The 24,257-nt window shown below is 34.9% G+C and overlaps 1 protein-coding gene across 2 annotated transcripts in view; it reads left to right on the forward strand.

The window, feature by feature from the left end:
- Positions 1-23,482, forward strand: part of CDC73 (cell division cycle 73) — a 119,533-nt gene extending 96,051 nt beyond the window's left edge. Inside the window, exons 14-18 of one of the 2 annotated variants that reach the window (XR_006815568.1) lie at positions 3,648-3,809; positions 8,241-8,341; positions 14,001-14,142; positions 15,064-17,470; positions 17,572-23,482. Coding sequence is in view for 1 of the 2 variants with exons in the window: in XM_045982855.1 (XP_045838811.1) it covers positions 3,648-3,809; positions 8,241-8,341; positions 14,001-14,142; positions 15,064-15,100 (442 nt within the window). In the remaining variant the exon portion in view is untranslated. Of the gene's footprint in view, positions 1-3,647; positions 3,810-8,240; positions 8,342-14,000; positions 14,143-15,063 lie in introns of both variants that reach the window. The other variant, XM_045982855.1, reaches the window with a different exon arrangement.
- The last annotated feature ends 775 nt before the right edge of the window (positions 23,483-24,257 follow it).

The following is a 24,257-nucleotide window of genomic DNA, read 5'->3' on the forward strand; positions in this document are numbered from 1 at the left end:
TTTAGTTGGAAATGATAAATACCAACTCATAGTAGCTTTATCAAAAAATACTTTATTGATTCAATGTGACTGAACAGTCCTGGCTTCTGACACAGCTAGACTTAGTGTTGAAATGATATAATCAGGAGTTGGTCTCCATCTCTCTGATTCTCCGCTTTCAGAGTCAAAGAGAACTATCAAAAACTCTAGGTTACTGATCACACTAGAAAGATAGTGCCTGTTTCCCAATAACTCTAGCAAAAATTCCAGGTTTAAAGTCTCATTGGCCTGGCTTGGATAATGTGTTTATTTCTCAGTCAGTCATTGTGGTCAGGGTGCTTAATTCTTGCCTCAAATTCAAGTGAGGGCCAATTTACAGTTCCGAGATTTGATTTTCCTTGCAGATGCTAGGATGTTGATAATGGCTAGAGGTGGGGGTACAGAAAAAAAGATTGGGTACTGGGTTTATTTCCAGCTTTATGGTAAATTTAATTCCTGAGAGTCCAGACTTTTTGAAAGAAGGAAACTTCTGTTAGATTCCTTCCCTTGAGCAGAATTTGGGTTTTATTTCTTTTCTTTTTTTTTTTTTTTAAGATTTTATTTATTTGACAGAGATCACAAGTAGGCAGAGAGGCAGGCAGAGAGAGTGAGAGGGAAGCAGGCTCCACGCCGAGCAGAGAGCCCGACGCGGGGCTCGATCCCAGGACCCTGAGACCATGACCGGAGCCAAAGGCAGTGGCTTAAACCACTGAGCCACTCAGGCGCCCCGGGTTTTATTTCTTAACTCCAGGATACAATGTAGACTTCTCTACCCATGGAAGGCACTAGCAAGTGAACTAAACTCAAGTTTTTTTCTTTTTTCTTTTTAAAAAAAAAACTATATTTCACTAGGATCCTGGGTTTTATTTCTTAACTCCAGGATCCTAGTGAAATACAGTTTTTTTTTTTAAAAGAAAAAAGAAAAAAACTTGAGTTTAGTTCACTTGCTAGTGCCTTCCATGGGTAGAGAAGTCTACATTGTTTTTTGGGGTTTTTTAGGAGGGGACTTTTTTTGTTTTTTGTTTTTGTTTTTTGCTTTTGGTTGTTGTTTTGGTTGGTTGGTTGGTGGTTGATTTTTCCTCCATTTTATTTTATTTCTTTTCAGTATTCCAGCATTCATTGTTTATGTACCACACCCAGTGCTCCATGCAATATGTGCCCTCCATAATAACCACCACCAGGCTCACCTAATCCCCTTATCTCCCTCCCCGCCCAAAACCCTCAGTTTGTTTCTCAGAGTCCACAGTCTCTTCGTGGTTTGTCTCCCCATCGGATTTCCCCCAACTCACTTACCCTCTCCATCTCCCAATGTCCTCCGCAGTTACTCCTTATGCTCCATAAGTAAGTGAAACCACATGATGATTGACTATCTGCTTGGGGAAGTCTACATTGTTATTCTAACTTTAAGTTTAGGAGAGTATGATAGAAGATCTCTCCTTATGTTATCACATGAAATCAAGGCTGAAAAACATTTTGGAAAACAGCTGCATTTTACTACAGTGAAGGCTTCCATTCTAAAGACCTAGATATATTCAGAAATTAAAATACTAGAACATCTAAAAATTGTAAGATGATAGTTAAAGAACCATGTTAATGACTCAGAACTTTGTTGAAACTTCTATCAACAAATATGTGAACATGCAAATGCTATGTAACTCATTTCTTAATGCATTAGCAGTTGAATAGATGTTTATTAGACTTTTTAAATTTGGATATTATAGATCACTCATTTGTACGTATATTATGATTCATTAAAGATAGGTAATTTTGCATAAGTAATTTTATATTTTTACATTTAAAATTTCAAAAGCTGCAAGAGTGAGATGCAATATTATATTTATTATTATATTTAAGAATATAAACCTTTCAATCCCATCTAGAAATAGACTGAGATAAAGCATCTTTCTCTTGGCAGTGAGAGCACTTTGTGAGTGAGACCACTTTGAATGTAAGCTTCAAGAGGGCAGTGACCGTGTGTTTTGTACAACTATGTATATTGTGTAACTAGTGCAATATATTACTGTTAAGTTGATACATTTTTGTTGTAGTTATATATGAAAACTGTTTCCAACAGTGCATGTCAATTTTAAAGTGTTTAATTATTCAGTGTTAGTATTATATTTGGCATTTTCTAAGTGGGCTTGATTAATAACCAAAATCCATAGGGAGTAAAATGATTATCTGGAGGAGGTTTTTAAATGATAAGGAAATCTTAACTTTTCTATCAGATTCTGACATGGATATGAAAACAGCTCAGAAATGAAGTTCCAGGGCGCCTGGGTGGCTCAGTGCGTTAAGCCTCTGCCTTCAGCTCAGGTCATGGTCCGTCTCAGGGTCCTGGGATTGAGGCCCACATCTGGCTCTCTGCTCGGCGGGGAGCCTGCTTCCTCCTCTCTCTCTGCCTGACTCTCTGCCTACTTGGCGATCTTTCCCTCTCTGTCAAATAAAATTGTTTTTAAAAAAATGAAGTTCCTGGGGCGCCTGGGTGGCTCAGTGGGTTAAAGCCTCTGCCTTCGGCTCTGGTCATGATCCCGGGGTTCCGGGATCGAGCCCCACATCGGGCTCTCTGCTTGGCAGCGAGCCTGCTTCACCCCTCCCACTCTGCCTGCCTCTCTGCCTACTTGTCATCTCTCTGTCAAATGGATAAATAAAATCTTTAAAAAAAAAAAAAGAAGTTCCATTTATTACAATAACATCTATGAAAAACTTTCATGAGTACAAGACTAGTATTACTAATGATGAATTTAGCATGTGATATTGAAAGTTTTCAAAGGACTCTACCAAGTGCAAGCTCTTGTGCATCCCCTCCATCCCATTTTTTGCCTTAAACTTTAGAAGGGGAATGAGTCTCAATGTAATGATTGCATTTCCCCTATTTAATTGGCAGTGCCAGACCATAGCTAATAATATAGACTAATAGAGTGTGTATCTGGAGTATGCATGTTTTTAAAAGACCATTTGGAAATGCTTTGTGAACACCAACAATCTAGAGCTGGCAACAGTCCTGCACATTGCTAAATTATTTTTGAGAATATCTATTGTTAATACAGGAGAGAATTGAATCCCATGGTAGAGTTGGTAATTTACAAAATTACTAGCAGTATTTATACTAAGACAATTGGCATACACTTATTTAATTCCTCCTTGAAAATCTGCAAAGCAACCCTGAAATTAGATAGCATTTTTCTAATTTTGCTAAGTCATAATCCATGAAAAGGGGTGTTTTGGGAAGCTCTTAGGCTAAGTCACCTATCCGTGAAGAGGCCATATCATCATTTCAAGTGACGTTTTGATTTATAATAAAATTTCTTTCTACTAGCATTTGAAAAATCAAGGATTATTATGGTCTTTTATGTAACTTTGGAAAATGCTAAGTGCTAGATGAATGAATATAAATTGTGTGTGTCTGTGTGTGAGAGACACAGATACAGACATATACATCAACTTATGGCCTATGTGAGCTGAGTACTCTTGTGGAAAGGAAAGATTATACTCTCCATATATTGTGATCTGTACATGCAGAGCAGGTTCATTTAAAAAAAAGTGGTTTAAAATTTTCAATATAATGTATTTCCCTTTTTGCATCACAGTGAAACATTTGACCTTTTCTCATCTCTGTTTTTTCAAAGATTTGTTCCATCAGATGAAAAGAAGAAACAAGGCTGCCAGCGAGAAAATGAAACTTTAATACAGAGAAGAAAAGATCAGATGCAACCAGGGGGCACTGCAATTAGTGTCACGGTTCCTTATAGAGTCGTAGACCAGCCCCTTAAACTTATGCCTCAAGACTGGTAAGATGATCTATACTTTTATTGTAGTCCTTAATATTTTTTGTATAATTAAAAAGTATCAAATTTTGTCATGAGTTCTAAATAGAAACTATCCCTAAAAACTGTGTTAATGTCTAAGTTGGTCATTAATAATGTTCACATTTTAGTAATACCTAAATAAAAATGTATTTTGGATAGCTAAACTTTATTTTTTACTTATAAGAAACACTAACTTCAGGGGGACCTGGGTGGCTCAGTTGGTTAAGCATCTGACTTCGGCTTAGGTTATGATCTCAGGGTCCTGGAATTGGGTTCTTGTCAGGCTCCCCAATCAGTGAGGACTCTGCTTGTCCCTTTGCTACTTCCTTACCACTCGTGTGCCCTCACTAACTTCTGGGAAATTTAGTAAAAATTCTTTTTACTGTTTATTTGTTCTGAGTCAGTCTTTAGAGGAAAATTTCTGAATAGACTAATGTTGTTTCGAGAGCTGTAGTTTCAGATTTTTGATTTGGAGAATTCACATTTTGGGGTAAGAAATGATAAATGAAAGAATTGTTACTTTTATATAGGGAATAATTTAATGAAAAGAATAACATGATTACTCTGGTTTAGCTCTTTGCGTTAAATTGTCCTTTAAAGAATATTAAACTATTTATAACAGAGTGCCTATAAACTCAGATATGTGAATTATCTTAAATTTTATTAATCTAAGCTGAAATAAAAATACAGAGTTTGAGAGTGCATCTCTGTGACATAGAGAATACAACACATTGATGAATTATCTGGTTTACCTTTGAAGTACTCATTAGTCTTCACACATTAGGAAGTCAGGGCATTCAGAGTATAAATATGTTAAAAACTGGGGCGCCTGGGTGGCTCAGTGGATTAAGCCGCTGCCTTCGGCTCAGGTCATGATCTCAGGGTCCTGGGATCGAGCCCCGCATCGGGCTCTCTGCTCCGCGGGGAGCCTGCTTCCTCCTCTCTCTCTGCCTGCCTCTCTGCCTACTTGTGATCTCTCGCTGTCAAATAAATTAATAAAGTCTTTAAAAAAAAAATTAAAATTTTATGTTAAAAATTTAGCCACCTGGGTGACTCAGTTGGTTAAGCAACTGCCTTCTGCTCAGGTCATGATCCTGGAGTCCCAGGATCCTGAGTCCCGCATCAGGCTCCCAGCTCCACAGGAAGTCTGCTTCTCCCTCTGACCTTCTCTCCTCTCATTCTCTCTCTCTCTCAAATAAATAAATAAAATCTTTAAAAAATTTTCTTATGTGAAGTAAGATGAGAATTTCAGATACCAGCTTTAAAAATTGTAGGAAGAAGAAAAGTTATACCATTTGTATTATATATTTGCAGAAAAAATACAGTGTGTACAGGTGCTGTCACCGTGCTACAAACCATTGCTCTTATATATTAGCTAGGTCCCTAATCATTAATTTCATAACTTAGGAGTAATATTTTCCTTACCTTTCTTCTTTCTTTCTCTGCTAATTGTCTTTTTAAGAACTCAGAGTAGTTTTTATATTATCCTGCTTACCTCTTAACCCTGTGAAACCCAGTAGGATCTAGGTGATGTCTCTCCAGCAAATTTCCTTTAGTTTGGCAGGTGCCTTTGGGGTTTCAGCTATTACATGGCACAAGCTGTGTCATGAAATTAAGAGGCCATTTAATAGTGTGCTCTATTACCAAAGATAGTTTTTGCACTATGGAGCATATGTCCTAAGCAAGGAGGAATTTTTTTTTTTTTTTTTTTTTTAGATTTTATTTATTTATTTGAGAGAGAGCGTGAGGGAGGAGAAGGTCAGAGGGAGAAGCAGACTCCCCATGGATCTGGGAGCCCGATGCGGGACTTGATCCGGGAACTCCAGGATCATGACCTGAGCCGAAGGCAGTTGTCCAACCAACTAAGCCACCCAGACGTCCCGCAAGGAGGAAATTTTTTAACATTTAATGTTAGCCTTAGAGATTTTGCGTAGGTTAAGAATTTTAAGCTGTGGTTTTTCATAGTAACTTGAATTGTTGCTATAGGTCTTTTACTTAATGCTTTGTTGGTTCTATCTTCTAATGCACTGGTTATCAGAGTATCATCTGTTAACCTCTGGGCATTCCTAAGACCATTTCAGGGAATTGTGAAGTTAAAACTATTTCCATTATGGTACTGAGATGGCTGTTCTCATGATTTCTCAGTCCTCACATAGAAACAGTGTAGCATAACCAGTTCACAGGAGTAATCATTCCGTTTTTTTCCTCCTCACTCCTCTTCTTCCCTCCATTTCTCTTCTGACTAATGGACTATCTATACACTTCTATTTCCTGATCTGTAAAATGGGGTAATAATAGTACTCACCTCATTCGATTGTTTGGAAGATTCAGTGTATTAACATATGTACTGTGTAAGGTGCTTAGAACAGCACTGGCACATAGTGAATGCTCATAGTACATCTTAATTAACTACTGTTGTTTATATTATAGTTTTTTTTTTAAAGATTTTATTTATTTATTTTTCAGAGAGAGAGAGAGAGAGAAAGATCACAAGTAGGCAGAGAGGCAGGCAGAGGCAGAGGGAGAAGCAGTCTCCCTGCCGAGCAAGGAGCCCAATATGGGACTCGATCCCAGGACGCTGGGATCATGACCTGAGCCGAAGAAGGCAGCCGCTTAACCAACTGAGCCACCCAGACGTCCCTATATTATAGTTTTGTTCTCACTTTAGTTCTAGGCTTAAACTGTCCATGGTTTTTATACATACAATTTTTCAATTTAAATAAGTATTTTGTGAGCTAATGAAATATGAGGGCCTAGAGAAGGATTTGTTCTTTTTTAGGAAAACAGTTGAATGGTTGAGAAGATAAGTTACTTTAAAAAATGCTAATGGGGTGCCTGAGTGGCTCAGTCTCTTGATCTGTGCTCAGGTCTTGGTATCAGAGTTGTGAGTTCAAGTACCGTGTTGGGCTCCACACTGGGCATGGCGCCTACTTAAAAAAAAGAAAAGAAAATGCCAATAGCATTTAGGTCAGTGAAGTGTAAACAGTTGGAAAAATTAAAGTCTGATGGTTTTTATACTCAAGATTACTTTCTAGTAACTACTCTGGAAAATAGCATGGAGGTTCCTCAAAATGTTGAAAATAGAACTACCCTATGACCCAGCAATTGCACTACTGGGTATTTACCCTAAAGATACAAACGTAGTGATCCGAAGGGGCACGTGCACCTGAATGTTTATAGCAGCAATGTCTGCAATAGCCTAACTATGGAAAGAACCTAGATGTCCATCAACAGATGAATGGATAAAGAAGATGTGGTATATATACACAATGGAATACTATGCAGCCATCAAAAGAAATGAAATCTTGCCATTTGCGACGACATGGATGGAACTAGAGGGTATCATGCTTAGTGAAATAAGTCAATCGGAGAAAGACAACTATCGTATGATCTCCCTGATATGAGGACGTGGAGATGCAACATGGGGGGTTAGGGGGATAGGAGAAGAATAAATGAAACGAGATGGGATTGGGAGGGAGATAAACCATAAGTGACTCTTACTCTCACAAAACAAACCGAGGGTGGCTGGGGGGCAGGGGGTTTGGGAGAAGGGGAGTGGTGTTATGGACATTGGGGAGGGCATGTGCTATGGTGAGTGCTATGAAGTGTGTAAACCTGGTGATTCACAGACCTGTACCCCTTGGGATAAAAATACATTATATGTTTATTAAAAAATAAGAAATAAATAAGAAATTTTTAAAAAAAGATTACTTTCTAAATAATCAGAACTCAAAAATAAGGCCTTGGGGGCTTTATAAAATGGTTGGTGAGTTACTATAATATATAATGTTTTTAATTAAAGTATTTAAAACATATTTGAATTTTAGATGATTTCCTTTATTTTATTTTATTTTATTTTATTTTTTGGTAATTTATTTATTTGACAGACAATGAGAGAAGGAAAGAGCACAAGCAGGGGAAGCAGGCTCCCTGCTTAGCAGAGAGCCCGATGTGGGACTAGATCCCAGGACCCTGAGATCATAACCTGAGCCAAAGGCAGAGGCTTAACCCACTGAGCCTCCCAGGTGACCCTAGATGATTTCCGTTTAAAATCAACTTTTTCAATTAATATATTAACTCTTGTTTCCCATTGCATTGGAAAAGTGGACCTTTATTCTAGTAGAACAGCAGGTCAAAAGGTTAAAAAGATTACTTATAAGGATTGTGTGTGTAATTATGTTTGAATGACATAGGTGCAAAAACAGATGTATGGGAAGTGTAGCAATCATTAGTGTGCTCTAATGATAGCATTATAACAAAGAATTATCTAAGTTGCCTCACAGATTTGTTGATAGTAGATGATATCACATGAGTAATTGAATCCTTTCCTTAAGGATTTATAGTAATCAGAGTTCATGTTTGAGGTATTGTCTCAACCCTGGAGCTCTAACCCTGCCCCTTTTGTATTTATAGGGATCGGGTTGTAGCGGTTTTTGTGCAGGGTCCTGCATGGCAGTTCAAAGGTTGGCCATGGCTTTTGCCTGATGGATCACCAGTTGACATATTTGCTAAAAGTAAGATTCTCTTTATTTTTACTGCTTATCCAATATAGAAATGGTCTTGCTTTATATAAGAGAAAGCCATCTGTGGCTATGCATATATGATGTGTATATCAAATGATTCCATTAACATATGCTAATTTTTAAGCACCAGTGAAATATTTTTAAAGTCTTTTTTGAACATTAATATTTTTGTGTGTACTTATATTTAAAAGTGAATTATCTCCCATTCCCTACATTAGGTTACTTAAAAATCATTAATATTTTTGCACATCCACACATTTTTATTAAAATTGATGACCAGTTTTAAGTGGGTTGACTTTTGCTGAACAGTAATATGTAGCTAGAACTTAAAGTTCCATATGACTTTTACCAGCTATTTCCATTGTCTGGAATGATTGTAGCATGTTTGGCTTTTTCTTTTCATTCAAGACTAAGTTCAGGTATTTTCTCCTGAGAATCCTTCTCTGGCCAACCTGGAAACAGCCATTACTTCCTTCCAGTTACTCTTCAAGCTCTTCTGTTTTCATGATAGTACTTACTGTTGTTTGATATTGTCTTATTTATATCTTTATTGTAAGTCTTCCCTGGCTGTAAGGCCAAGTTCCTTGGTGGGAGGAGCTTTTTCTGCCTTGTTTACCCTTGAATTGTTATCACAGAAGAGTGCCTGGCACAGGGGAAGCATTCAGTAGATATCTGTTAAATGAATGTTTCATGTGGCTTGTATCTATTGGTATATTGGTAATAGTTACGTGCTCTAAACATAGATTAATTTAGTCTGGTTTTTACAGTACAGATATTCCAATTATTATTTAATTCGAGTACCCAGTTAAGTTAGTACCATAGTAAAATTGTTTTTTAAAAAGCATTTTTACAAAACAAGTATGTTGATTAGAAATGATAACTTCAGTTATTATGAATATAGATTGTACTTCTGTAGAATCCAGCCTTTTTTTTTTAAAGCAACTTCAGCTTGCTTAGTGGTTACCACCATTCTTCTAAGATGGAAACTCCCAAGCTTGAAAGTTTTAATCATTTATTCTCGTCTACTTTCATTCATTTTAGAAAGTGATTCTAATACAACTAATATTGTGATAGATTTTTAATGTTATTCCTGAAACTTGAATAATGCACAGTGTTGATAAATAGAAAGTTAAAGATAGAGAAAATGGGAATTTTAATAAAAGTAAAATGTCCATGAACACAAATGTTTTACCTACTTGCTTTTTGAATAGTGTTATAACAAGAAAAAAAAATTATACTGTCTTCAAGATGTAAATGCTGCCTAAGTTTCATTCAGAATGTAATGATATTGTAATTGTTTTGTCCAGATTGGTAGTCTTAACGAAATTTAGATGAAACTTTTTTATATAGTTATGAATTGTGATTTTCTTCCATACATTATTCTTTGTTTTCAGTCTTCCTTCCTTAATGAATACTTTGTATCAGCATTTAAAATGAAAGTATTCTTGCCACTTCCATCTTAAAACCCTTTCTCTTGACCTCAACTCTAGCTCCTCTTTTTTCCTTTTATGAAACTTTTGAATGTCTATACTAATTTTTTATTCAGTTCTTAGTTTGCTGTTTGGCTCTCTTGCTCTTTACTAAACTGTTCTCACCAAACTTACCAGGGACCCAAATATTAGATACTTTTGACCTCCTTATCAGAATTTGATTCTCTTCACTCATTTCTTCTTTTTTAAAATGTTCTTTAGCAGGGATTTGTTACTCTTTCTCAGATTCCCCAGCTACTTGTCCTCTGGCTTTCAGCTACCTGTTTATGTCTTGTTTCTCTTCTCCTTTATTATAGATAACTCTCTCAAGGAGATCTGATAGCTTTCAATTACCATTTATAACCTTCCCCTTATTCTAAGTTAAGTCTCTAGTCTTATATTCTGGGTCTGTATATCTCACTAATTATGAGATAACTCCTCTGTGAGGTCCTGTTGGTACATCACACTCAATCTGTTCCAAAGGAATTGTCTTGTACTCTTCCTCATTCCCAGATTGTTTTTTTTCTCAATTAGTTTTCTTTTGTAACTTACCTTAGCCAGAAATTTAGGAATATATTGTCTTTTAGCTCTTAGTTGGTCTCCTTGCTTTTTAAAACTCTGCCTTTTCTAGGTTTTCACCCTTTCCCCCATAACACACATAGAAAAGAGTAACATCTATATAGCATGGAGGAAGACTGAAGGTATTTAGGAGCATCTGTATGGGCCCTGGTAAAAAAACAAACAAACTTCTGTTTTCTTCACACTGCACAATAGAATACAAAATTTTAGAAAAGATATTAAGTATTGATTTGTATAAAAATGCTAGTATCCATTGAGATATTTTTTCATGAGCAATCTATTGATGTAATCTATAAGTAATATATAATTATGTTGTCCCTCTGTTATCTGACATGCCATCATTGTACCTACTAAATACTATTCAGGAGCATTGTCTATTTTTTTTCACTTCCTTGTTTCAGTAAAATAATGTCGACGAGATTCATGCAGTTTGCCAAAAATGAACAATTCTGAATTGTGTGAAGCATTTTACTTTATTATTCATTGTGCCACCAGATAGATGACTGGCTTCCTTATAAAAGAACTTCATTTGTTCTATTTTGGCTGAGTATTAAAAACTAAAAGTCTTTCTCTGAATAAGCAAGATGTTTTATAGTGATGTCATAGTGTAAGTTTGCTTGCCACCATTCCTTCATACTAATAAAATATCTTGCATGATTAGAGAAATCTTATGCTTTCTCATTTGTGCTTTAAACTTTTTGGACTCTCATGTTTCACCTTAAATTTTAAAAGTTGTCTATTCTAGTGGAAAAATATATACTATGTAAACTAAGTCTATTAAAATTAGGGAGTGGAGGACGGTAAGCTTTTATAACTTCAGATAAATCATTTTTAAAAAATATAACTAATGTATTTTTAAGCATGATGGGCATCTGGGTGGTTCAGTCAGCTAACACTCTGCCTTTGGCTCAGGTACTTTTTCCTTGAGTTCTGGAACGGAGCCCCACGTCGAGCTCCTTCCTAAGCGGGGAATCTATACTTGTCCCTCTCCCTCTGCCTCCTCCCTGGCTTGTGCACTTACATTCTCTCTCTCAGCCAAATAAATAAAATCTCCAAAAAAAGAATGATTTAGGGGTTCAGTTGGTTGGTTGAGCTTCTAACTCTTGATTTCAGCCCAGTTCATCTCAGGGTCATGAGATTGAGTCCTGCATCAGGCTCCTTACTCACCTGGGAGTCTGCTTGAGATTTTCTCTCTTCTTCTGCCCCGCTACCTCCCATCTCTAAATAAATAGATAGATGAATATTTTTTAAAGGACTGATTTAAAGTATATCCTATTGAGAAAATTAAAGTGAAACATGTAGTAAGGAAAATAGGAAGTATTGAAATGTTGACTTTATTTAATTTAAAAATTTTAAAAATTAAAATTTTTTTATACTTGTAAATATTTTGCAAATGGGTTTTCTGAAGCTATAATATATAGCCCTTTTAATGATTCAGTTTAAATTCATTACATTGAATTAAATTACATTACATTACATTGAATTCAAAATGAATAATGTGTCTGATGAGGGGACCTTTAATTATATAAAAGCATAGTAATTCAGAAGTAATGTTTATATGTTTCTTTTTGTGCACACAAATGATTCATTTTGAATTTCCACCAAGAATTATACTTTGGGGGCATCTGAGTGGCTCAGTTGGTTAAGCATCTATCTGCCTTCAGCTCAGGTCATGATTCCAGGGTCCTGGGATCAAGTCCTGCATTGACCTCTCTGCTGAGCAGGGAGCCTGCTTCTCCTTCTCCCTCTGCCTGGCGCTCTGCTTACTTGTGATCTCTTTCACTCTCTGTCAAATAAATAAATAAAATCTTTTTTTTTTTTAATAAAATCTTAAACAAACAAAAAAGAAATTGATTTATTGTTAACATCGAAAGCTAGTAGGCCAACAAGCAGTGTGGAACAAACAATCCATAAAGTAGCTATCAAAAAAATTGTGACAAAGTCTATCATTTTTATCTTTAGAGACCTCTAATATTAGATGTTGATGATAGTAACAATTATATCTTACATGTTAGAAAAAAGGTAAATTGAAAGAAAAGCCAAACATCTTACATGTGTATGTGTAAAACAAAAACTTCACTGCTGGTAAACTGGTTGCACAGTAACCTAGCCAGGATGATTCAGCTGGATGATCAGGGAGAGAGAAGGATTGGAAGTAATACTTTATGGTCCATTTGTTAACCCTTCTGCAACATACACTACTTGGGAGGTTTTGCCCTAGAGTCTTTTATTTGCCCAACACCCAGAATTAACTATTAAAAATGAAAACCAGATAATTTCACCTTCTAACTGTAAACTTTCTAGTGGCTTACTATCATATATGGAGTAAATTCATATTTTTTAACCATAGCCAAATTCTACGTATAGGACATTGCCTGCAAAAGAAGTTATACTTGGGGCGCCTGGGTGGCTCAGTGGGTTAAAGCCTCTGCCTTCAGCTCAGGTCATGATCCCAGGGTCCTGGGATCGAGCCCCGCATCGGGCTCTCTGCTCCGCAGGGAGCCTGCTTCCTCCATTCTTTCTGCCTGCCTCTCTGCCTAGTTGTGATTTCTCTCTCAAATAAATAAAATATTTAAAAAAAAAAAAAGAAGTTATACTTGTTTATAGAGTGTGCCAACCTTGCTTTCATTTTAGAATCTCTTTACCAGCTGTTCTCTAAGCCTGAAATCCTCTTATGGGCCTTTGCTAGACTCACTCTTTATATCCTTTAATTATCTACTTCTAGGTAATGTTCTCACAAGGCTTTCCAAATTTTTCTTTTTCCCTTTTCATCATTTCTTATCAAGTTCCATTAGTTCTTACTCCTTAATTATTTCTTGAATCTTTTCTTGCCAGACATATATCTTCTCCCAAGTTGAGCAAATGTCTTCTCTAGATTACTAAATTATATCGGTAGTTGCTGCTAAACACTTGGAAGTGATTCTCCCTATCTCTTAGATAAAAGTCCATGCCCCTTAATATGGCCTACATGGCCAACATTGTTCTGAATCTGTAGTCTTACCTTTTACTCATTTTTTACATTACTTTGTATGATGCAGTTCCATTCAATTTCTTTAGTTCCTAGTTGAATCATTTTCTCCTTGACCATGTTCTTGGCTACCTGGGTCACTTTTGTTATGTGTTTGCCTAATTCTTACTCAACCTATAGATCTTAGATTAGAGATCATTACCTGTGTAAGCCTTCTCTGAATTCCGTGGTCTGGGCAAGGTACTCTTTTGTGTTTCTGTGATATACTACACCTTTATCATACTGTATTTGAATAGGTGCTTCTTCTTCTTCTTAACTTTCATCAGACCATATGCATTTTATCCTGCCATATTCCTCATTTCAGTCCCAGTGGCTGGCATGTATAAACCCTCAATAGATAGTTGTTGAATTGAATGTTTTTGAGGATGTCACAGTGCTTATTAGCATCTGTTTCCAAGATCATTTTGTTTATAATGTAGCTTCATTTGGTTGAAGAAAGTTTGATTTTTTTAAAGTTTTTTGTTTTGTTTAGTTTTTTGGTTAATGTCTGTATTGGCTATTTTTATTCTTTTGTAAAATATTTTCATAATTTTGATTGCAGTTTGAATAAAAAATATTATTTCCCCCCATATAGTTAAAGCCTTCCATCTCAAATATGATGAAGTTCGTCTAGATCCAAACGTTCAGAAATGGGATGTAACAGTATTAGAACTCAGCTATCACAAACGTCATTTGGATAGACCAGTTTTCTTACGGTTCTGGGAAACATTGGATAGGTAATTCTGATCCTAAAATGCACTTACTTCTGCTTTATTTCAGTAATTTTCCTTTCTCCTCAGTTAGATTTTAAGTTCATTAAAGTATGTGAACATATCCCTCAATTCCCCTTTTCGAACATTGTCTGATTTGATGCTGATCTCCCGTAGATAATTAACAAATATCTTTGTTATAGTGATTTTAGAAACAGATGGAGAAAGGGTATATACCTGGATAGAAAGAACAGTGGACTCTGAGTCAGAAGACCTAGATTTTAGTTCTGATTTTGTGATCTGGCTCTAATGAACTGTGACCTTTCTGAACCTTGTTTTCTGTCTGTCCAAGGGGCTTAGATTAAGTGATCCCTATAGTTTTGTTTTTGTTTTGCATCAAAAGGTCACTGACTGGATTTATTATGGGTAGCTTGTGAAAGGAATTCAGTTTTGAATTTATTTTAATTACTATTATACATAGGATTCTTAAAACCCTTTTACAGAAACACCAGTTTTACAATTGGAAAATTTAAGAATAGCATATGATCACAATACCATTGAATTTAATCTCATTGAGGGGCTCTTTAAAATCTTCCACTTTCTTGGTATAAGTCTCTTGCCGAATATTAAGGGTTTTCCAAAGTCAGAGATGACTGAGGTAACCCAGTGATTATAATTGATAATATATTAAAGAGAAACACTTGTTATTCTAGCCAGAAGCTCTGAGATTATAGAATTTAATAAGAGGAATATTTCTTCTGGCTTCAGAAGTTCTTATTCTGTATTTCCAAAGTGTAGTCTCAGGTTTCCAGTTTTTTAGAAAACAAAACATCCTGTTCACTTTTGAATTTTAAGTTTAAAAAAATGTTAACTTATTTTTACATGTAATATTCTAAAAATTCTACCATTCTTGTAATCATTATAACCTATTATAATATTATTTTTCAGGTACATGGTAAAGCATAAATCCCACTTGAGATTCTGAATTTTACTTGGTTTCTCTTTTTCTGGAGATCTGGATTAAGAAGCATGGATATACCTTGACCTAAAGACTGAGACTCAAGCTTTATGAATTTATCAAGAATTTACGAATGAAGAAGGTCACAGATCGATCTTTTTATAAGACCTTATTTGATGCTTTATGCTTCAAGGGGATGATGCTTGTCATCCATATAAGCAAACTTTTTGGCTTACAACTATTTTTTTAATATTAGCCTTCTAGTCTGTAATGGAAATTGTATATTTTGATAGAAGTTTTTTCTCCATTGGTTAAATTAGCATTACTTAAAATATGTTTCTTTAGAAAATAAATACAGGTTATAAAATGTGTGTATATTTAGAGGTTATAAGGCTCTCTAGGCCATCTTGCTTCTGATTTTTCATTGCTCTATAATTCCTTTTACTGAAAATACTGTGTTATGAATGGTATTAAATTTTAGTCTCTGAAACTTCGAAAACTAGCAAAGGGATGTGACTATTTTGAATGAATGAGAATGTCAACTGTATGTATACTATACCTATACTTATTCTTTATTTAAAAAAGAATAATGAAAAATCAAGAACAATTCTTCAACTGGTTGAACTGTTCAGCCTTTTCAAGACTTCTTCACTTTTAAAATGAATACATTTAATGAATGTACATTCTTCTCACTGACTTTGGTGATTTTAAAACTTAGAATGATATATTTCTATCTGTGCTGTCTTTCCACTTGAAAAATCTCAAAACACAGATTAAAATCCTGATAGGCTATAGTACTTTTTATTTTGGAAGACAGAGTATGTTTGGGGGAAGGAAATGTATTCGTTCTACTGCAATGTAACTTTAACCTTCTTATCTTTTCTCATAAGTTCACCTTTGATTCTTCCTTTATATGTATGACATAGGATTTTGAGTCTTCTATTTCTAGGCATGTACATCTTGGAGTTCTTATCTTCCATTATCCCTAAATATTGATAAATTCCCCCAGACACCAAAGAACACATTTGCTTAATTGTCTGAACAGAAACAAGATAAAAACACTGGTATTTTTATGTGTGTGTTCAATATCGTATAAAATATAAAACCTATATTTTAACTTGGTAAACTATTTTACTACTTCTCTACTTTAGAGTATTGCATCCAAGATAAAAATGAATGAGCATTTTCCTTGAGTCTTGATTTCACCATTTATTACCTAAAATCAACTTGGAACCTCTACTCCCTTAAAGAGATTTTGCCATTAGAATCCTTGCTGATCATTCATCTTGTGTCATTTCTTCCTCCATTTTTCCCCCCCAGTGATCTCTTAGGTATATATATATGTATATATGTATATACATATATACATATATATATATGTGTATATGACAAAATATATATATATTTTTGGTAAACATTTAGCTCCTTCTTATGTTATGCTGACATTACCTAGCCTCGTTTTGAAATTTAATGCTATCATATAAATAAGAAGCACTTATTATTTATTTTTAAAGTAATCATCAAAGTCCATACCAATAGGAAATAGAAAAAGTATTTATTCATGTGGAATAAATGGTTCTTAAGAAAAGCAGTCAGCATTTTAAATTATTAGATTGTAGAATATTTATAAGGTTTGAACAGATTCTACCCCCTTCCTTCCTTTCTTTGCATCCTCTCTTCTTGAAAACAAAAGAGAACTCAAATTTGTTCACTTTAGAATTTCTCAGCATATAAACTGTTTTCAAAATAAATTATGTATTGTATAAACTTTCTCCATGATGAAATCGTCGAGGACTAGAATCTGTGATATTTTAATGTAAGATTACTTAAGACTACTACAAGTGGACAAGAACTACCTTTCTATAAAGATTTTTAGTATTTATACTTATGTCATATATGAAATTTACTTGATACAGAGTGTGGTTAAAATTGGGAACATCTACTTTGAACAGGGTTTATTTTTCTATCTTGAATTTGCCTTACGTATATTCAAAGGCTTCTGGAAATACTATAAAGGAACATTAGGGAAAGTACAAATATACTACACTATTACGTATTTTAAAATCAGACCCTTAGTATGGTGCTTCTTTTCTTTTTTTTTTTTTCCAGTAGTTCAGTCCCTTATTTAGGTCCATGTAATTGATTTAATAGCCATTAATTCCAAAAACAATTTTTTTTTCAGCCAGTTCATTATCTCCTGATTCCTGAGTCCTACAGCAGCACCTATCACTGTGCCTTTCACATAGTAGGCATTCAGTAATTAATTTATATGCATGAATTAATGATCTTTTCCGTGTGACTGATTTATTACAAAAAGTACTTTGACTGGATGTTGGAATTTGAAAGTGTGGAATTACAGGGAATGAAGAGATACACAGATATTTTCATGGAAATGAGGTATGCATTAGTAAACCTAACTTATCCATAAGTTACTGTTAACTGGAGACACCCTTGTCTTGTCCCCCTGGTAAAAGAAAATTTCATTTCTTTATTCGTAGGATCCTCTTCTGAGTCAGATAACATTAAGAAGCTTCTAGGTTTCAGTCAGTAACTCTCAACCCTGACTACACATTAGAATCATTTGGGGGACCATTTAAGTACACTATTGCCTGATTCCTGATTCTGATTTAATTTGGGCTGAGACCTGATCATCAGTATTTTTAAGAAGTTCTCAAGGTAATTTCATGTTCAGAAAGGATTGAGAATCACTGATTTAATTCGTTACTGAAAACAATACCAGTATTAAAATGTGTTTCCTCCTTACCTCTCCTCTCCTCTTTTTTTTTCTTTCCTGCTTTTTTTTCTTTTGATGACCAACCTTTACAGTAGACCATCCCCTTTATTGGGTATTGGCCTATAGTTCCACATGACAAATTCAAGTCTTATTTATTTAATATAGGAGTATTTTGCTGTTTAATATAGGAGTATTTTGCTGTTTAATATTTAAACAATGTTTAATATATTTCATTATAAACTAGTATTACAGTTTATGATTTGTTTCCGATGTGTCCATATCTTTTACTAACTTTTTTTTTAATATCAGCATGACAACAATCCATACAGAAATAACTAGTTCATAATGAGGAAAATTTCATAATTAATTTTTAAGGTAGAAGAAAGTAAAGTATTAATTTCTTATCTGCCATGCAGAATTAGAGTTTGCTTATGAAAGGAAAGAGGCATACTTTTTAATTGGTCTGCACAGAGAAGTAAAAGTAAATTATTCATTTAAATAAAATTCATTATCAAACATTGAAGGAAATATTTTTCCTAAATAAAAATTTTTGTGACTCCTAACAAAGTTAAAGCGATACATTCTTTTTTGGAGAGTGGGGAGGGGGTATTTAGTTGCCATATTTCTTACTGTATAACAATTCCATTTTATTGATAATAACAACAGAAATAATGATACAAAATACATATGTGGCCAGAAATAAAGAGCCACTTTGTCAGATAATGATTATCTGAGTCTTAGTTGTTGAACTCATTAGTTTATGAAACTTTTGAGACCAACAGTGCATTTTATAAATATTAGAAAAGCTAATCAAAATTAGAACATGAAAAATAAATTTAATTATATGAGCCTTAATATTACTTGACTGAATTTTTATTCACTTGGCTTTGATATGCAACTGGTTACCCTAAACAAAGTAAATTAACTTTATAAAAGGATAAATGACTGAATTTGACTTAAATTAGAATTGGATTAGGAATTTCAACTGCCGTGTCCTATATATTCTGACTTATCCATTGCCACATTTGGCTGTATAGTGGTGCCATCATGGTTTCTATATTAATATGTTGGAATAATTAGGGAAAAATTGAAAATGTATAATAGGTGTATAAAGAATTATATTTAGTAAATGCATAATAGGCAATAATACGTTCAGGTCATTGATCTGTTTGGGCTTATATGTATTATTTTAGATAGTGTTTATTAGAGTATCTTGGGAGTTATAAATGTATGCCATTTAAATGAGTAAAGCTAATGAAATTTTATTGCCAAAATTCAAAAAGTGGGGTGATACTATGTCACATTTAAGTGAATGATATACTGAGAATTTTGTTTGCTACTGAATTCCCTTTTTATCCAGTTTAAGTTTACTAAAATTTACTTAACCTCCAAGTTTGATTATAGTGGTTTATATATAATATAGTTCATTTACATGGTGTAGGCATTATAAATGATTGTTTAGCCACCAATTTGTATTATTTCTCAAGCAAAGTGTTTCTTGAATGGAGCTTAAATTTGGGCCATGTGACCTGATAAAATGTTCAGTCATTCTTACGCCATTTCAGTGAATTTTTTAAATTTCAAGTTTAACTGTAAATAAAACATTTTATAAGACTTTACTTCAGTAGTCTTGGGGACATTCCCACTCCCAGTTCTAGTCGGCTTTTTGTCCCTCCAACCAAAAAATCACATCCAACCAAGAATACAGAAACTGTATTTTAGGGTAGAATATGGATGATGACCATCTTTCCATAAAAGGATTATGAGATTTTTCAGGCGTAGTATTTCTCTGTTTTGAAAATAAATGCAGCATGAGTTTTCACTTTGAAAACTAATGAGTTAAGTACATTTATAGTTTTCTGTTAATGAGTTAAATAATGTAGAGAATCATAGTTCTTCCTAAAAGTAACAAGCCACATGCTCTGTTGAACTTGGTTTGCTTATATGTCCTTTATTGTTTTAATAGAATTAAGAATGTATCTGGTAAATTACATCATTTTTACAGTTTGAGTACCCTGATTTTAACATTTTATAGTTTGAAAACAAACTGTACTCCACATATAATCAGATCATTAACAGCATCATTATATTGGTTGTGCCAGTGATAACGTGTGACTCTTTTGCAACAAAATTTTTTTAATGAAGAGTTTAATGGGCCCTATTCAAACTTAATTTCCATTCAGTTCATAAGCGCCCACTTAATATGTGTTTTATCTTGCTCTTCTGTTCATTTGATCATCTGCTCTTGGGCAAATGAGCAGTTAGATAACTAAAATAGATATAGCATGAGTTGTAAATGCTGTTTTTTTTTTTTAAGGCTCAAAGGTGCTAGTATATAACAGCACATTGCCAAATAAGCTTTTTTCTCCTCATTTTCTAAAAAACTTCCCATTTTTATTTAATCATGTAATGATCAGGTATTTATGGTAGCTTAGAAGACTTCCTCTTAATTTTCTTCAGTGACCATAAAAAAAATAAAAGTAGCTCTAGAGAAGCCTGTGTTGAGTCTGTCATAATTATTTGTAGATATTTTATCTCAGAATTACAGTTTATAATTCATCATCCAAAGAATGTTGATTTATATTACATAACTAATGTAAATAGGACTCAGGCTGTATAAGAAAGAAGAAATTAGAGATTTGATTAATCTTACTTGAATATTTTTTTGGACTGTACTTCATTTACCAAAAATTTCCAAATGGAAACACATTGGGTGGTTATACAACATTCACTGTGATAAAATGTAATTTACACTCACAGAAGAACGGCATTCATAGAGTTTACCGTATTAAAAATGTAAATATGGTAATGGCATCATTTTCTCTTTTTTAAATATTAAACAATATATGTTTTTCTTTAAAATGGAATAGTTTGAAATTTTATCAAGTTGGTGTGTGTAATGGGGAAGATAAATGAGCTTGCTCATGGCTTATTCAGTTATTTTACCCCAGTTGGGCATCACTAATGTTTATGGTCATTTTGACTGTAAGACAGTTTTAAAGTATTATATTATTATTTATGTGTTTATTTCATAATATACCACTGAGTACAAAAAAGGAAGTGTAAGGGTTACTGATGATGAAATAAACTGGGGGGCATTAATGGTAGTTGATGTAGGAATTTGAGGAGAAAGAAGAAATTATATGGGAACTCTAATTTATTGGGAAAAAATGTAGTAGGATTTAGGCAGTGATGTATCTTTTGGGGGTTTAGACATAAATGTAAGTGAAACTAGGCAAACCTGTGGTATGATTTTTCTCCAGCAGCATGTAGTGCCTTGATTGCAGGTGTAGAAAAAGCAAATAGATTTTCAACTTTTGATGGAAGTAGAAGCAGGCCAGGGAGGTGAAGTTAAGTAACAAGTGATGATTATAGTACCAGAACATGGAATCTCAGCTCTTCAAGGAATAAACAATATATAGGAGGTCATGGATTATATGAAAGTGGGGCTGACTCATGAACCGAAAACTTCAGTGAAATGAAGCTAAAAGTAAGTCTGGAAAAGAGGATGGGAATATGAGATCAAGAGTTCAGAGGTGATATGATATTCATGAGGAAAAGTCAATACCTTGGAAGTGACTGAGATAGGAGAAGAGCTTTTTGGAGTCAGAGCTCTGAGACCTAGTTACTCACGTGAATGTTGAAATAACAGAACGACAAGAATAGGAGTGACAGGGAAGATAACCACAGACTGGTGGCTTAGATCAATGGCAACAAGAACATTGTAACTGAATAGCATGAGCTTTAAAGGATCCATGCTCAAAATCATTGGCTTTGTATCAAAAGATCAGTGAATGTACGTTTAGATATTTTTAGGATTTTTAAAGGTATAGATCATTTCATTGCCTCCCTCTTTTTTTTTTTTTTTTCATTGTGTGCTTGTTCCATTAGCTCAGATTATGAGGTTTTGAGGGCTTTTACTGAACTAAGTGTAAATCCTGACAGCCTTTCTACCTTCTGTGAGTCCAGTTTGCTCTCACATCAGGCTAGATCTTGTATTGTCTCTTCTGTAGTGCGATCATAATTGGAAGTGGATAAAATTCTTTGTTGGAAGACCTGAGCACCACTCTGTTCTGAGGTTTCATAACATGCCCAAACTGAGGTCACTCCTAGTTGTATATACATCTCATTTCTGAGGGAGAACACCATGTATGGTTCCCAAAGTGGCTCCAGGGTGCTGGAAAAAAGGAATACCTGAAAGTATTGGAGGTTGGAAAGGGTTTTTCGTTGACTTTATATGGGCATCTTCTTACTTCCTCAAGTCTGTTTTGTTCTAGATTTTGAATAAGAATTCTTGGAATGTTGTCAGCTTTCTTTTCTTACAGTGAGGTAGGTTAGATGTTACTTTGAGCCTAATTTAAAAATTACCTGAATTTGTTCCTTTCTTTTCCTTATTAACATGAGAGGTGTGTATCTTTTCTTCTGATGGTTTTCTTTTTTTTCCTTTTTTTCTCTCTCCTTCCAATTTTTTAGTTGTTAAAGTGTAATAGAGTTATGCTCTCACTTTACTTCATTGTCTTCACCCAGAAGTGACCTTACTCTTCTTGATGGAGGAAACAAGCCATGAAATTCTCAGTACTATATCTCAGAAACGTGCATTTAATAATCTTTCCTCCTATTACAATTTTTTATATGTCCTGTCACCCATCAAGGACTTGTCTGTTCATATGTGTTCCCCTACATCTCCCTCCACTGTCATGAGTTTTGCCCTATTACCATTCCCTCTCTAGCTTGTGTCTTCATCCCGTCACCACCCTGTACTTACCCCTTCCACCCACATGTAAACTGGGTTGCACCTTTCATCTTAAACAGGGTTCTAGGGGATGGCTTGAATATGAGCACCTCTCAAAGATTCATGGAGTTAGAGGAAAACTGTGCAGTCCACAATAGTGGTACTAGTAAGACTAGCTTCAGAGTACCCACTAGGCTACTCCATGGTGGGCTCTCAGGTCCTGTTTGTATGGGTCCTGGCAGCTTGCTGGTTAACACAATCTCAGTATACAGAGGCAGAGGTATTTGGCTTGCTTGTATTGCAAATGGGTTTATTGCCACTCAGACTGTCCCACAGTTGGACTTATGCCAAAGGGTGAATGAGTAGACAAAGGAAAATAGTCCAGAGAAGCCTAAAGAAAAATAGAGAACATTGAGAAGTGAGTGTTGTTGCAAACGAATTGCTGGTGAAGATGGATGACGACTTTGATTTTGAAAAAGCACGAGGAACTTCACAGTGTGAAGTAAGCTTTCTATAAATCAAAAGCCCAACACATTAAAATGTAGTAAAGGCAGCAAATGGCCACTCTTGAGGACCAAATTAGTGGCCTAGAATTTGTGCAGTAGTAATTCTCTCTAGAAAATCAAAACCCAAAGACCTGAAGATTGTAGTAAAAAGAACAACTTAAAATTTTAGGATGTTTAGTGTGAATAAGTGAACCATAAGGAAGAAAAAAAGGAAACAGACTTATGAAAACTTCGTAAATAGTAGAGGAACATTTCACTGGTTTTAAAGTGTTCTTGCTATATAGGTTCCATGTAACATCAAGGGAAATAAAAGACACTAGGCAGGCATTTTATTCAAATATTTACTGTCTACTTCATGGCAGTGATAAGCACTTAGTTACGGGAATTTAGAGTGAACAAAGCATTGAACCATGAGTAGGAAGAGGTAGACAATAAAATGAATAAATATGTCAGATGTGAGTAAATGATACAAAAAGAAAACAGAGTGATTAACAGTGTTGGGATAAGGTAGAGGCAAGATACACTATTTTATATTGGTGGTCAGAGACTGTTACGGTGACATTTGAGTGAAAATGAGGGAACCAACCTCATAAATACCTGGGGAGAAAGTACTTCAGAGAGTGAACAGGAGGTTTAAAAACCCTAAGGTAATATCTTAGCTGTGACTCCAAGACTGGCAAGGAGGCCCCTTGGGTAGGGCTGAGGGAGCAAGAGCAGTAAGACGTGAGTGCAGAGTGGCAGCAGGAAACAAAAATTTTTTTTAAGATTTTTTATTTATTTATTTGACAGAGAGATCACAAGTAGATAGGCAGGCAGAGAGAGAGGGAAACAGGCCCCTGCTGAGCAGAGAGCCCGATGCGGGACTCGATCCCAGGACCCTGAGATCATGACCTGAGCCGAAGGCAGCGGCTTAACCCACTGAGCCACCCAGGCGCCCCAGGAAACAAAATTTTATGTGGGGCTTTGTAGACTATGGTAAAGCCCTTGGCTTTTATTCATTGGCACATATGGGAAGCTGTTGGAGAGTTTTTGGGCAAAGGAGTGACCTCATGTGACCCTGGTTTCAAGAGTCACAATGCTCTTCGAAAATAGAGTATTTGAAGAGTAAAGGCAGAAGCTGGGAGGCCAGCTCATTAGATACTTAAGTAATTTAGGTAAGAAATCACTAGGGGTTGGACCAATGTTACTGGTGGAGGAGTGATAAATAGATTC

The sequence above is a fragment of the Meles meles genome, chromosome 17, assembly GCF_922984935.1.
Source record: "Meles meles chromosome 17, mMelMel3.1 paternal haplotype, whole genome shotgun sequence".
NCBI lineage: Eukaryota > Metazoa > Chordata > Mammalia > Carnivora > Mustelidae > Meles > Meles meles.